At 32.1% G+C, this 17,208-nt stretch overlaps 1 protein-coding gene across 3 annotated transcripts in view; it reads right to left on the bottom strand.

The window, feature by feature from the left end:
* The window catches only part of GckIII (Germinal centre kinase III), a 63,334-nt gene that overhangs the window by 42,323 nt on the left and 3,803 nt on the right, over nucleotides 1-17,208 (bottom strand). The window contains exons 1-2 of one of the 3 annotated variants that reach the window (XM_085189740.1): nucleotides 9,609-10,527; nucleotides 4,548-4,772 (exon numbers count right to left, since the gene is read on the bottom strand). In XM_085189740.1, the coding sequence (XP_085045866.1) occupies nucleotides 4,548-4,772; nucleotides 9,609-9,911 (528 nt within the window). In that variant the 5' untranslated portion in view covers nucleotides 9,912-10,527. Of the gene's footprint in view, nucleotides 1-4,547; nucleotides 4,773-9,608; nucleotides 10,528-17,208 lie in introns of those variants that run through there. The other 2 variants (XM_085189748.1, XM_085189752.1) reach the window with 2 other exon arrangements.

The following is a 17,208-nucleotide window of genomic DNA, read 5'->3' as shown; positions in this document are numbered from 1 at the left end:
CGCAAGTAAAAATTTTGCAATTTATTTTCGTTTTGATTATAATATTTTTATCAGAAATTCAAATGAACTACTTTTGTAAATGTATAATAAAATGTTTTTGCAAATTTAGTAACATCTTAAAGATTACTAATTTACCAAAATGTTTGCAATGCAGGCGATAATTCAAACTTCTTCCTGTGCTGAGCAAGGCTGCTGATAGCCAATAAAACAAATAGCCAATGTTCTTGACCTTCCAAGTTAGCCAGCGAGGGTACCCCCACCTTCGTTCAGCCCCGCGGGTCCGCATTGCAGGCAAGCTAAAGGAGTTATATAAAATCAGAGCCAAACCCACATCATTTTAACGTTATTAATAAACCTTTAGATCTTGCTCATAGACATGACATTCATCCACCATTGTGGAATTTTAAAACTTTTTTTAGTAGCTTCACCTGAGAGATAAAAACATGCCATAGTAGGTGTCCAAAACTATTCCAATGTCATCAAAACAAAATTATAGGAACCTTGACCACAAATGATGTCGAGGTTAAGGGTTCACTGCATTTGAAATCACGTAAATTTTATAGTTTTTATATGATCGAAAGTCTTCTCTTGTTACGGATAATATGGAGAAGCACTAAATCGCAGCGGATTTTTTATAGGGATTTTATTCCTAGATTTTATTGAAATTTTATCGTTACCCTTGTTAAAAAATAAGATAAAAATAAGATGTGCAAATGATTTAAACATAAATAGCACATATACTCATAATATATGTGAGAGAGAGAAAGAATGAGAGAGAGAAAGAAAGAGAGAGATAAAGAGTATATAGTATATGAGAGTAACTTGAAAATAATTAAAAGAGAGTATTAAAATCTAACTAAATATATGGTCCTATAGTGGAAATACATCCAAAGCAAATTAAAGAAATGGATATATAATTAATACGTTTGTTTACAGAAAAGTTTCCGGAAGACATTTGACGTCACAGAACTTCCAGCATGCCGCTCAATACATAAGCTAACAAACGTTAACTGTTTAATAAAATATACAATCCTACGATGGTAATATTCCCCTGGATTATTTCCATATAATGGTATGCTATGGTATTATTTCCCTTTAATAGATATTTTATAAATCACACCAATCTCCCAAATAGAAACAGTAAAAAACCCCGATGACTCACAAACGTCCTTCACCTCGGTCGTTTCGATATCCGCATCCATAAATTTTGGTGGTTAAATGCTAACTTAGCACCGTCTGCAGCATAAATATGAAAGCTCGATTTATTTAAATCGCTTTCGGAGTATTTCCTTTAAAACAATGATATCGTTACAGGAAAAATATTCTATTCATTTATAATATCAATGTCGATTATTTTCACTTAAGGTTTAAAATTGTTAAATCAAATGGTTATAATATAAAGTACGTAAAACAACACGTATCTATAGATCTGTATATACGATAAAAAAAGATATTTGTTAATTTTATATTAAGCTAATTTAATAATTACGTCCCAAAGAGCTTAAACGTAAGTAAGCCGATGTCAGGTGAAAGCCACGTCATATTTTAATTTGTTCAACGTGATGACGCAAACTTAAGGTTCTGCGTCATTCTTGCTTTTACTTGAGTATTAAAATAATGTAATTACAAAACGCATAGAATATTTAGCGCTATTGCAATCCAATCTCTAGCAAGACGCTTACTGTGACGTGATTGATTATGTTATAATAGCATTTATATCTATTTATTTTTAAGGCTCGTATTTATAAATTGCTCTAAAATCTGAGATCGATCTTGAGATGCCGTTTTCATTCATAGATATGTAATTTATGATTGAAAATAGCTTCTCAACATCGTTCGCAGACTTAAGAGTGGTTTATAAATACGAGGCTAAAAGCGTCAAATTAAATTATTATTTAAATGTGGATAACATGAACTTTTGCTTCACTCTATCTCTTCTTAATATAATTATGGAGTTAATTTTAGAGAATATCGACAAAAAAAATACTGTCGAATTGATAACCTCCTTTTCTTACAGAAGTCGGTTAAAAATTAGAACAATGTCTAATGCACAATATTTTTTACCAGTAACAACGAAATCAACTGCAATACACGGGGCGTTCCGACAGCACGAAAGCAACACTTGCGCACTTTCACCAAGAACAAATCGCGATTAACGGCCCATTAAATTTAAATGATACAATACGTACACGGATGTAACCTATCAATTTCACACGTATTCTTGCTACAATAAGGAACTTGTCAATTGTTAGAAAAATATAAATTGCACAAAAAGAGCATTAATAACTAGTAGTGTTGTAAATATTACAAAAACAAATTGTACGCGACTATGATTTTAAATTAATTAGTATAGCATTTTAAAATAATTTTGTATTTTAAAATTTAAAAGTTAAATACAAGACGGAAAAAACATTGCTAATGCAACGTATATAATAATAATGAAATATTTTTTTCTCATAATATATGTATAATAAATTAAACTACTGATAGCTGTAATATTGCGTGTAATTAAGTTACATTAACATAGTTCGGAACATTTTACTTTTTGCTTGTTTTGTAATGGTTTTGTTACTTTGCAATAAATTTACGACATATACCTAAAAAATGATTACAGATGTTCGTTAATAAAACTATTAACATTTATTTATGTACTACACGTATTTATTTATATAGAAGAAAAACAACCGCGAAGTCCCAAGCATTAAATAACGACAACGGCCAATGTTCAAGTTAGTATCAAAAGACGACTAAAATCAAAATAAGGCATGTCACAGATTTTAGAGGCAATTACAAAATATACTTAATAATATTTGTAATATTAATAATTATATAGTAAATAAATAAATTTATGCTTTATCTATCCGCCTGTACAGAGGCGAAACGTATGGATTATTTTCAAGCAAACAGAAGGACAGATTAGTATAAACAAAAACTAACATAATTTAAATATATATGAATACTTAATATGAGTCAAGGTTTACGTTGTTTTGATACGATAAATGAATAGTTTGGAGGACGAATCCGCTGTAATATATCGTGAATGTCATTGAGTTTTTGTTTCTAAAAATTTTATGAACATGTAGCTAGAGTAAACGAAAAAAGTATAAAAGAAAGTAATTGACTAAAATATAATTAAGTGAATGAAAATATATAAGTAAATTATATTTAGCTAGGACTTTTAATGCAAAATTAAACTTAATAATTCAACCACTACCGTTAATAAATTTCAATAGTTAACAATATTAAAAGTTTCCAGACATTTACTCTAACGACACTTTCAGTAAATTAGCGCAGCAATTTCATAATGAATTCAATAATCATTGTATAATTTAATTATTTTTTTAATGATTATAAGTTCCTCATCTGTGTTCCTAATCCTTTGTTACCTTAGCACGAAATAATACTTATTGCAAATTCGAGTGGCAAGTCGTTTATATATTATTGCATCGTATTTTGCAAGGCACACATAACGACGACGTTCGAAAGTGTGTCAAGATTGCAATAGCTAAAACATGATTCGAGGCAATTGAAATAGAAATAACATATCAAAATTGACATGTATCTTCTTTACTAGAAATACGTACACAAGAAAATCTATCTACGCACACTTATACTTATTTTTAAACATTGTAAGCTTTAAATAATAGATAATCAAGAAAATCATTACATATTAAATGGAATCGGACGGCAAACAATAACGGCAATAATAAAAATGCAAATATCGATCATAACATTCCGAGTGGACCAGACGCTATTGTCAGCTCTGGCGAAATGCCACCCCTGCCATCGGCTCAAAGGAACCAACCATATGATATTATCAACAGCATCGTTCCTATTGTTATCAGTTTTCGACAAAATCCTACAATCAACAAACAAGTAGGAGAGTATAATATCAAAGGCGTTTTTCATCACAGGCGAGGCGACTTTCTCGCGAGTAAACCGTTTTACGCAACAATAGGTGAACTATTGTTTTCAAAGACATTCACGAAATCGCCCACATAGAATCACGCCTTACCACTTGAGGTTAGAATGGCAATGAGACGGTGATTAATAGGGCTATGTCGTGTCAATTTCCCGACACACATTTAGAAGTGTGCTGAGAAATTAATAATTTCTAGATATTAATTCGTTCGTAGCTTGTTGAAAATTTGTCTTCACCAATATTTAAAAAAAAATACGAATGAAAACATTATTATAAAAACAAAAAACTCTCATCAAAAGTATATTTCAGTTGGTAAATATATTTTCCCCTTTATGTATATATATTTTTTATAAAACAGTTTTTCTTAAGCTAGAGTATAACACATAATAAATAGCTCTAGAACCCATTACTCGTGATCCTCGTTTGTCAGCTGATAAACATGCGAGGACAGTGATTGATGCAGGGTTGGAATATTTCTATTTTACGTGATTTGAGTTCGACATTATGTCTCACTAAGTAACATTATTATTATCTTTAAAAGACATATTAATAGTTTTAAACTATTAAGTTCTTTGATTTTCACGATTATTACGCATTTCGGTACTATAAAAATGAAAAATCCTACCTTCAAGTATGATCCATAATATTTAGTAACATACGGGCTGTCGCACTGGGACAGCACCATAATCTCCTGCTGAATGTCTTCAATTTCATCTTCGGCTTCCTCGAGGTCAATTATTTTGATGGCAACAACTTGTTGTGTTCTATTGTCAACACCTTTAAACACCTCACCGAAAGAGCCCTTGCCGATCTTCTCTTGTTTCGTGAAGATCAGCTCGGGATCGACCTTCTGTGAAAAGAAAATAAATATTATTATTTTTCATAATTATTATACATTAATGATAATTTATTGTCTAAAAAGGAGAATTACAAAAAAAAATTATATAATTAAAATGAAAAGTCATAATCGCAAAGGAATGTAATAGATTAGTCGCGACAATTCTTGAAAAATGTTGGAAGATAACATTCCAGTAGTAAGCGTATCTGTATCTAAATAGACTTATAAACAACGCAATTCCTATTATATATTTCTATTACGATTTTTTATTATAACGATAATAAAAAGAAATTAATGAAATATATAATTTCTTTATGTAACTTAATGTAAGCTCTAATTGAGCATCGCTAATGAACTCTTTTAGTTATAAATATCTTAATAAGAAAGTTTTCATTTTTACAATTAAGCCCGAGACAGCTAAGGAGTCAAGCCCTCTTGGCATTTAGATGACATTGCTGCAGAGTCAAGGCTCGCGGGCCGGCTAGTACGTGACAGATTTACAAAACATACGGTTACTGCGTGAAAAATCGATTGTTATTTAAATTTGAACTCACTATGTCCTAAATTATTTTCAAATTATTCATGAATTCATTGGTTAGCACTGTTTAAATTCTTTGGACATGAAGAAATGTTTGTTGCTATACGAAGAAAGACAAATTATGTAACTTAAAGTTAAAGACAAATGTAAAATGAAAATATAGCTTTCTTTCATGTTATTTATTATATTTCTTATAACATGATAAAAAGAAAGTATTAAAAGATTTTCCACTTTTATTTTGTTATAGATATTTATTTTAAAAATGTGCTATTATTATGTGAAGACCTAAAGGATTATTCACAAATATTTAACTTTTCGAATTAAGTAATATACAAGATGTGGTCCTAATATCGTAATAAAATACATTCAGTTTACCCTAAGACAATAAGTTATTTATGAAATAAAAGATACATGTATTATATAAATAAAAAAGTAATATTAGATTGGTAGCACGTGGATCATTTTATCTGGGTTACTCGGGGGACATTCCGAAAGACGTGACCAGATTGTACGAAACTTACAAGTTATTGAGAACCCCAGGTCTAATATTTTCACTGCTGCAATATTTTGAGCCAAATAACTAATATATTCGATGTAGATAACAAAATTTTGCGACGATGCGACGACGCAAAGAAATAGGTATATAAAATCTAAAATAAATAGAAATTATAAATAAATACTATTTTTGTATTATTATATCATATTTAACAAAGTCTAAATGAAATCCAAATGTTTTTTTTCTAAAAGATCCAAATGAACCTTTTAGAAAGATATTGAGAACAAAAGATGGATAAAGATATTGGGATTAGTCCGATTTGAGAAAATTGAAAAAGACGAATGTTACACAAACCTCAAAAAAGTTAATAGAAATCTCGTCTTTGTTGAGACGTTGTTCCGATTTTAATTAAAAAATGGTGGTCGTGTACAGCGGAATCGGATAACGACGGGCAAGATTAAAACTTCCTTTGTAAATGGTAACGAAATTTTCAGTAAATACAAAGGATACCTAACTCTGATTATTTGCTATGCTTCAATTAAACTTGGCCTGGTGGAAACCTGATTAAAAACTACATTCACATGAACGTAGCTCTAAAATCAAAAAGATTTTCGGGTTGATCTATAATATCTTTTAATTTAAAGATATTATGATGAGTGCAAAATTATCATTCACATTATTATGCGCATTTATTTATATTTATATTTCATATTCTTTATATTTCTTAATAAATTTGTAAGAAAATTGAAAATAATAATCAAAAACTAAAGAAATTTGAGAAAAGAAAAAAATGGTAACAATTTTAATGTCTCTAGTTCTTTAGTATAGTTACTTGTGGGGAACTATAAGGTGTATATCAAGAATTAATTATTTGTAATGTTTTTGCAAAAATCATAATCTTATCTAAATAAAAAAGACGTCAGAGATAAAAGTAGTCATCGTTTATAAAAGATTTATTTGGTGATATTTATTGGCGCTTGTACTCGTATTCAAAAATAAAAATAGACTTACTATACTTCTTAAAAGTATACTTTTCAATGATAAGTACTATACTTTTCAATTGGCTATACACAAAATTACATGTAAACTTGCAAAATAGATAAACAAACAGCTATCTCGGTAGAAAACCTCGCGGCTACCAGTCTGCGCTGGTCCTCACGCCTACATTTACCATTCATTAGATTCTACCCTATATAGAAACCGCTCGATAAACAAGATCTATTGGAATGCGAATATTTTTTACACATACTGTCACAAGTATTATTGTAATATTTACACAGTAGAATGAAAATAAAAATGTTATACTTGTAAAATATAAAAAAAAAGATTCAAAAGCGAACATTAATTCAGTAACTGATAGGTATACCAACTATCCAAATAAAATATTTTTTTTAAATTTAATTCGCCTAGATATAAGTTTGAGATATTAGTCTTAGAAAGCATACACTGATAAACTGACAGAGGTGGGATTTAATAAATTATAATTAGATGAAATCGTAAGTTACTTGCTGGTATAAATGCTTAATTATAGTTGTCCGCACAATCTGTAATCGGTTGCAGCAACTCTCATATTCAAAGAAAGCTATATTGGTGCTATTTTTTAACCAACTACAAAAAGGAGAAGGTCATCAATTCCAGGCAAAGCAAAAATACCATTAGAAAACTTCTAAATATGTCTACTATTATTTTTTTAAAAATCTATACTAAATTGATACCGAATCAAAAACTAACGTATTGTCCTATATCTTATAAAACAAAGTCGCTTTTCGTGTCTGTCTGTTGTTTCTAACTCTTCTTCTTCTAAACCACCCAACGGATTTTGATGCGGTCTTCACCATTAAGTCGAGTGTTTTTTGTAGAAGGTTTATATATAGTTTATTATTTGTAAATTCTTATGTAAATTAACATAAATACGATAAATGTGTATAAAGTCCTACCCGTTGAGACACTTTCGCGCATGCGCTGCTTTAATGGTAAGTACTACATGAAAAAAATGTACTGGAGTATTGTTCCTTTTAATAAGATCTACAAAAAAGTCCGCGAGAGCATATTCGTATCTTTTAAGAATAACGTGTAGTGATCATTTTTCTGTCTAAAAATAATAATTTCAATATATTTTTTATTGTGAGGGATATTTTTCCATAATGGTATTAATCCTTATCCTTTAAAATACTTTTTTAATTTTCTACGTTAAACGAAGATAAAATTTGCTTTTTACAATATTTCGAAATTGCGAATAGTTTTACAGAAAAACGCATTTAATTGTTGACACATCCCGCCGTTGACACATCAGCTATATGTTACTCAAGTTTCACTTATCCCTTACTCTCAGCATATAAATAGCTGTAAGTAAGCTAAGTACATTAGTTACGTTGGCCATTTAATGTAGACCAAAACTGTCTTTTACTGTTTTTCATTTTAATAAGTACTTTAGAAGTTGTTACAATATCAAAAAATCCTTGCTGCAAAACGGCTCGCCTGCCTTACACGCATCTGTGGTTCAGTGGTAGAATGCTCGCCTGCCACGCGGGCGGCCCGAGTTCGATTCCCGGCCGATGCATTCTATTTAATTTTCCTCACAGGCAGCCACGTAGTGCTTGCTTTTCATCAGGGACAGAATACCCTCTTCAGCATTAACCACAAGCTCGAAAAAAAAGGCCCGCCTGCCTCTATAGCAACGAAGATTTAGATGCGTTTGCACGTATTGGATAATTGGAGTTGAATGTATTATTTCAGCGCGATATATTTGGTTTCATATTTTTTGTAGTAGTTATTAGTAGGTAGGTTTTTGTTTATAATTTCTTCCGTTTAAAAATAGTCATTTAACTATCTAAAAATAGTCATTTAAATATATTTTAATAAGTAGTTGAAAAGATTAGTAGCACGATCGAGTAGTCGATTTAAAATTAAGGTACCTACTAAAAAATCATTGCTGTGTAAAACAATTGGAAAATCCTTATTGAAACTACGAAAATGCGGGTTGCATTAGGGTTTAATTAATTTTCACATTATCTTAAGTGCTTTGCAAACATACATTATATGAATAATCCAGTAGTAAAAGCGGGCGAAGCCGCAAGAGGGTCGCTAGTTAATAATAAAAATTAAATTATCAATAACTACTTTTACTTTATAATCTACGTTTTAGATTTTTTTTTATTTGTCCATATAGGTCTGTTCCCTTTTTTTAAGTAAATTTTTGTTCTTTCTTTTTAAATATCTAAATTTCAATAGTTATTGATATATGTATATTTTATATATGTATATTTCACAAATATAAGCCATATAAAAGTAAGAGTTACTTTCTTATACAATCTGCCAGCAGCGCATATGGTAGCTGCAGATTCTAATCAACGTGCATTAAGATCAAAATAAAAATCACACAATCTGGGTGGCTTTTAGAAACTCATAAGTAACTGTTAATCAAGGCCGCCGTGGCGCAGTGGCACAAGCAAGTTTCCACTCGGGAATCCTTCGAATTCAATCTGATTATCTAATATTTTCATATCTTCGCCCTGATAAAAGGCGAAGCGTGGCGGTGAGTTCCGCCATTAAACACGAAATATCTGGAGAACTCCTCGGAAAGTGGGGAACGAAATATCTCAACACTAGATTCCCTTTGCCTGCCTGCATGCCTATCTACTATATGTGAGATACAGCTTGAAGCTAAAACAAGTAACTACTGGAGGAAACGATAGCAATCCAATCCATTTTTAAATATTTATCAGAACCAAATCTACGTAAATTGGATAATTCTTATAAGAAAACACAGTAGAGTGAACATTGTATGTACATATGTCCTATATAATTAACTTACATTTATATTATTAGCTGTATTTTTATGTTGTTCAGGTCGAATCGGAGCTGGTCGGACTGGCTGAGGTGGTACTTTTAACTGCCTCCTGTCAAAGGAAGATATATTGCTGCCAGACCAGCTCCATCTACCAGGTCCATTGCTTCCGTGAGGCAAAGAATATGAAGATTGAGGCCTCAAGTGGCGGGGGCTAGGACCTGACAATATAGGTCCTGAGGGACCTCTTTGAGGAGGACCACTAGAAGGGCCACTATGCCCCTGTATATAATGGTAATGTGGAGGATTTGACACTGCAGCACCCCACATATTTAAAAACTAAACACTGATCATTTACATACACTATTTAAAACACATCACTTTATTACACCAATGATAAAAACCCACTGACGGCGTATTCCACATTTTTTAGGAGTTTTATCATATTTAAAATGATAATTAACCGATAACTACCGTTTATATTTTAATCACTTGATAAAAGATCATTGCGCGAATGAATTAAAAGCAGGCGAACTGGGCAATGGCTCACAAAGAAAAGACTGCTTCAACACAAGCACTTGGAAAGCCTGAACCGCCGGACGTAAGCGAGACGCGTGAAGAATAAATTCGTGTTTGATGAACAATTGTTTCGACGAAAGAGGTAGCTAATGTATTCAGAGTATATGGACGAATATATAAAATATTACTCCGCGAACATATCGGTCTACTAATAAAATATATAGCGAAGTGTAATATGTGTCGAATAGCAGTAGATGCAATAAACTATAACCGGTATAAAGTTCACATCACTGAATATCGGAATCCAATGGTAACTTAGACCGTCACTAGTTTCCACTTCACCGGACACCTCGAGAGAAATCTCTCCCGACAGCAACTAATCCATCTTGATGGCTGGCGTGTGAGTTACAACGCACTTGAGTGTAGACTGGTTGCGTGATGGCAGTGGTCGTTGAGCGTTCCACATCGGCCGTCCTGGCAATTGCATTATGATTTTTCGCAAGGGAGAGCGGTGGAGCGGCGGACGCGCGGGCGGCGGGCGGCGAGCGGCGCCAGCGGACCGTGCAGCACCAGCTGCTTGCTACGCCGCAGCAGCGTCGCGGTACTTGACTATTCATCGAATGCTTGATGCAATGTCTTTTCCAGAGTGGATCTGATTAGTTATAGAGCATACCGAGGATGATATATTTCATTTAAATCAAATAAAAATGCAAATATTTAAAAATTATGACATTTTCATGAGAAAGTTTATTAATGTTATTGATACATCGCATAACACCATCAAGCCCAAGATGATGTGGATTTGATTAACGCTACTTACTAAATTTTATATCAATATTTTCCTTGTATAATTTCTTCATTTAGATATAAATATATATTAATAAATTCACCTGAAGTTCATTACATATCAACATTTGTATTCCGTGCCATACCGTTGATGGCAGTGTCAGCAAGTTGAATTGTTCTGAGGAGTCACCGTCCGTTCAATCGTGCTTTGAATACCAACCCTTTTGGACGACCTTTTCTACTACGGCAAACTTCATTATAACTGTTGACATTGGGCAATGCGGCACACATACATTATGATTTACGACCCGTTAGTCCTAGTTTAAATAATATAAAAATCAAAATATTTGTCACATAGAACCTACCTAGTAAAGATTTTTGGTATTTTTCTTTAGTTCTAGTTTACGTAAACGCTAGCGCTAGAGGACATTTGGGACACTTGGAAATGAAGTTGTAGTTTTACTAAACATCCCATTTGCGTCACATCGGAAACGCATTAAGCGAACGCGACGACGCCATAAGAGCGCAATATCCGACCGGCAACATACTGTACCGGTGCTAATGTGGAAACCAGGCTTCATCTCGAATATAACATTACCTTATAGCTAGTTTACAATTTATAGCTTCATTTTATACGTATGCAACGATTGTCTTAGATAACTAAGTCTTCTTAAAAAAATATACAATTATTTGTTTGAAAGCTGACTGAGCGTTAAAAGCAAATATTTACAGTCTTTGTTGTTCCAACTATACTCCACAACGTTTTAAAAATTCGATTACGAGCAACAGACATAGCGTAAAGTCTATAAGAAATCCAATAAAATGTTTACAGTCTAGCGGCGTCTTATTTAAGAGCACTCGATTTATTTGATCTGAACAGACTCGTGCAGCGAGCGCAAATGCAATGGTCCGAAAAGACCTATTTCCACCTTAAGCGCGAATGAGAAAATCGATGTCTTCTCAGAGTTATCTTTTAAAACTCAAATAACAATCCCGGAAAAAGTTGTGACGGTGCCTATGATTTGAGTATATCTAGTGCATGATTAAATTACTATTTATTTAAATAATTAGGATTAAGGTCATACGAATTTAAATAAAAAATGGGTAGCAATCAATCTAACAAACATAGCTATTTTTAATTGCAATGTGTTCCTAATATGATTACTTTTTTATCAAAGAAAATTGTATTTCATACGGTTATTAAACAACAAAGTATTCCACAACGTACCAGAGAGCAGCCCACACAGCGAAGATTGCTACTTCAAGAGAATTGATGATTGCTTTGAAATACACGATATCATAGTCATATTACAATATACATATTTTTTGTAATATTACAAAATACCTGCGTACTTCATAAACATGAGCCATAAGAAAATATTATATTATTGATCGTAGCCTATTTCTGGGCGAAGGCGACGTTTTATATTAAAATTTAATTTAGAATTTGTAATAAAAACACTTAACAAAACGAAAAGTAGACACGCTACTCGCTAGCGCAGTGTTCATTGAAGCAGAACATAACATTCACGCGCACTCCGCGTAACAAATCAGTCAGGTATGCAAATAGAAGAGATTTATTATTTTGTATAGTGAAAACACATATTAAAAATTATTTAAAACTGACTCTAGTCTATTGTCATTCATTTGATGTATTATTAATTCAATGTCAATAGACATTAGTATTAAATATATTTTTGTCTGTGTATAAATATTTTTTTTATTAGTATTGTATTTATTAAATGCTTCATTAAAATAAATAATAACTAGAAAACAGTGTTTTAGTTGTAAGTTTTTCGTCTATATTTAATTTTAATAATTATTATTAATTTTAATAATTATCATTATTCAATTAACTCTTTTAACACCAACGTGAGGACAGTTCAGATGGAGCATCAGTCATTTTGGAAAGTGGCCGTTAAGTCTGACGGTCACGCAACATCGATTGAGTAAAGGAGCAATATGAATTAATGACAAGTAATATAGTGTTAAATGTTCAACCAAAGCGGCGATTATGAATGTACAAGGCATGTTTTAAGACCATATAAGTTTATTCGAAAACCTCGTTCAATTGCAAAAGGCAATGGACAAATGACATTACAAAAAATTAAAAACATACTTATTTAACGATTTACGTCATAAACATTGAAAAATATTTATCGGCTCGTAAAACAATTAATTTATATATATGCTGCAGATCCAGTGTATGGATCTACCGCCAGTATCCACAGAGCCAAAGAGTTAATTATCATTAGACTGCAATTGCAATACTAATGAAGGGCATTTTACATAACCAAGAGACAAGTCAAGAAGACCCAGTCTATGCAATATGCACAAGAAACCTACTTACAAGGTCATTACAACACTAGCAATTAGCATGAGTTACAGCTGTTTGGTGTATATGTGAGTTGGTTGGTATACGCTCACACACAGTCATGGTCGTGACAAAACACTCAACGTCGACTCAACCTATAACCTTAGTAACCCACTTAAGAACAAGATTCCGAATGCAGCATAAATGTCACTTGAACATGTTATGATCAAAATATAAAATAGGCGGATTACATCTTGCATAATGGAGATTATATTCAAAATCTAGGCCAAATAAAGTCCACTAACAGCAAGTACTCATGAAATATTCAAAAGTAAAAAGCGCACATCCTCTACATCTTGGTTGATTTTGTCTTTGGTACTCCAAGGAGTACAGGCCGCCCTCCAACCAGGTGGCCCGAAGACCTAGGGAAGACAGCGGGAATCCGCTGGATTCAAAGGGAATAAACCAGACAGAGTGACGAGCATTAGGGGAGGCCTATGTCCAGCAGTAGACTTTGAAAGGCTGTTGAATGGATGAATGACTCCAAGATTAACTACATTCATTTGTACAATATAGTCGTCACCTCATTGAATGTAATATTACATGTTATTAAATGTATGTTGTACATAGTTGCGTTAAGACACTCTGTTCCCATTAAACAAATTTGGAGGCATTGCGTGTTGAGTGGCGGAACTCAACACTGCGCTTTAGCCTGATCGACCGAAGAATTAAAAATATTAAATATTAATTTCTTCGAGTGGGAATCGAATTCACAACTTGTCACATTTACAATCTCACACACGTGCCCCTTCGCCACAGCTGGACTTATGTAATATAATATAGTGACAAAAATTCTTGTGTTGTCTTATTACTGAAATTGAACTTGGCTGAATCTCTCCAAGGTCTCATAAACAAGTTAACTTAATTAACGTAATAAATACAGACGTTATTTTCAACAGATCGAAACCACGACATGGTATAAACTTAATCCAGTTAAACATTTGTTCGTATACTTTGATACTGATAATACTAATAAGCAATTCTGGCACAAAACACAGAAATCTCATTTAGCTTGAACAAATATGGATGGTATAATAGCTATAGTACCTTTAGATTTTCTTTTTGTTGTTTGTTCTGTACAGTATTGAAATGCTAAAAATAATATAAAACAACATGATAGATGAGCTTAAATGCGTCACCTTGCTAGAAGCCGTTAACTAAAAATGATATAGCTATTCATTTTAGTTTTAGTTATTTTAAAACGTTGCAATGTTAAGACATTTCGCTTCCCACTTTCCGCTGAATTTCGGAGGCATTGCGTGTTGAGTGGCGGAACTCAACACCGCGCTTTATTAACTTCGACACCAAAACGAAGAAATGAAAATATTTAATACACGCTTGTACCCCTGCACCCTGAACTGATCTGAATAATCAATATACAATATGACATTTTAAATTAATTTAGGTAATAATACAATAAAGAAACTAGACTACCATCTGTAAGCTGCATGCATTTTCATAAAGCAGCCGTCGCCGCGTCGTCGTCGGTCAAAAGAAATAAAAAAGTCAAACGTTGACAATTATTCCAATTGAGTCAATTAGGTTTCATTTTATTATTATTGAGATAAAAGCAACGGTATATTATTGCCTTCACTTGTGCCATTCAAATTTATAACTAATAAACCGCTATCGATATGATATTGCGGAATTGTTTATTCTTGCTGGGTCGATTGCCTCACATGAGGTATATATATACTAATACTAATACTATACGAGCAGCGCCAATTTCTTTATTGTTTTACTTGTGACGTTCAATTTATTTGTACTAGTAGCTAGTTAAGTAATATGAGATGACAATGACAATACATAATTTCATACTAAAATCATACTTTGGAATTTGGCTGAAAACATTACTTATATATACGTTTTTTTATTTATTATGTAAATAAGAATTCAGTTGTAACAATTATCTAAATATTTTACAACAAAAATAATAAGAAAAAAATAATAACAAAACAAAAACGATGGCAACCAAGACCACAATGAATATGAATGATTCAGACATTGTGTCAACTACTTATGAATAGTGCATTAAGGCAAATGAAATCCTTGAAAAAATAATCTTTTCAATGAGATGTATTTTATATACTCAGTTTAAAAAAGAATGTTATAGCTTAGGAATGTTTCTAATATGTATAAAAAATATATATTAATAATATGAAGCTGTCGTGGCGCAGGGGCAAAAGCATGCGACTGTAAACGCGACGCTCGAGGGTTAGATTCCTGCTCTAGGAAGGCATCATCGTAAATCTACTTAGAGGACTAGCGAAGATATTCCCAGGTAGTTATGCAAAGACTTACGTAGAGTTCCAGCAAGAGGTAATCTATGTCTTTTAAAAATAACCACAACAGAATATCTTAACACAGCGTTCTTTCCGTGCATTCCAGAAAAAGCAGCTATTTAAATACTTTTATTATATTTGTATCTGTCCTATTTGCATTTCACACCGCGTATACGTTTCTAAGAGTCGCAATAATAGTTTGCTTAGCTGCCATAGAAGAAGCCATGCGAAGGTATACGGTACAGGCGGCGTTAGTTAGAGCCGTATGCGTGTCAAAAGTTCACCGCCTCAAAGACAATGTGCTATAACGGTGTTAAAATGTATAGCTACCGATTACGCTATTCCTAATCGCTTCATACGTATTTATTTAAAGGCCAATTTCAAGAGTTTCTATAAGAATATTGAAATTTTCGTTCAAAAATAAATTTAAGTTTCAGATTGATATAATAATATCATCATGATTAATATTTGGAAAAAAATTGTGTTAAATTAACTAAGGCTTTAAGAGGACATAATTTTTTAATTACGTTTTAATTTGTTTAGGTAATTAATTACTTATTATTTAATTACTTCTTTTATAAAATCATAATTTTTTCAATATGAAAAAAAAAAGTTAAAATACTAAACTGAATAGTGAAATGACCTGTATTTCTATAATATATTTTTAACTGGCAATACTGTACAATAAAACGGCGACTTGTTAAATGATCGGCAAGTAGGCCAACCGGTGGGGACGATGTAGCAATAAACTATATTATGCAACCATGTTTCATCATAAATTAAGAATTTTTAATTTACTACTGCGAAATAATCAAGTAGGTATTTTAGATGCGTGTTCTTTTATAATTTATTTCCGTTATTTCACGTATTAATTTGTAATCCCTTTTGATATAATTATATAGGTTCATAATTTATTAAATTTATTTCGTATAATTTGGTATTCTGTATAATTTATCATGAAAATAACTTGTTTTTCCTGTCTTTAACATAAATATATGTATATGTTATTTTTACCACTTTTATCAAATTATTTCTCCATCGCATAACCTCTTTAATTCTTGTTATGGAGCGTGTGCTGGCGTATAACAGTGTACCCCACCTTTCACCCACCGTCTTAGTTTACATGAATCACGAACCGAAGAGGTCAAAGATCGAATTTTTATAGGTCGACCAATATAAATACAGCTTTTCTTTGCTACAAGAGTTGCTTGCATTATTATATTATTTTATACAAAATTTAAGTTTATAAAACAATTCAATTTTAAAAAAGACAACACAAATTGCTATATTTCTAATATCATGTCATGCCATAACAGCTATTTACTTTGAACATCACGAAAGTAAAATACTTATTTCATAAATAGCGTATCAAAGGAACACGCGGCACTTGTATCCAGAAAAGTCAAACAAAAGCCCGTCTGGCACGGACGAGTGTTTACGTTACATGACAAATATTACAATGTTACAAAACTGCTGACTTCTATTCAATTTGGATGATATCCAAAATTTTAAATCATCCAAACGTAGAGAATAAACATAGAAAATGTAAATAAAAAATATATTTACAATAAGCGTCATTTACAATAAATCAGTTCACGCTCACAGCAGGGTAGACAGAGGGAACATAGTGTTAAGACACTCCGTTAAAGTGGGGAATGGAAAAGTT

Source organism: Heliconius melpomene, chromosome 1 (assembly GCF_056956725.1).
Source record: "Heliconius melpomene rosina isolate 202511_hmr_F chromosome 1, ASM5695672v1, whole genome shotgun sequence".
Classification (NCBI taxonomy): Eukaryota; Metazoa; Arthropoda; class Insecta; order Lepidoptera; family Nymphalidae; genus Heliconius; species Heliconius melpomene.
Note: the sequence above shows the minus strand (reverse complement) of the source record. Positions and strands in the feature narration are given on the sequence as shown.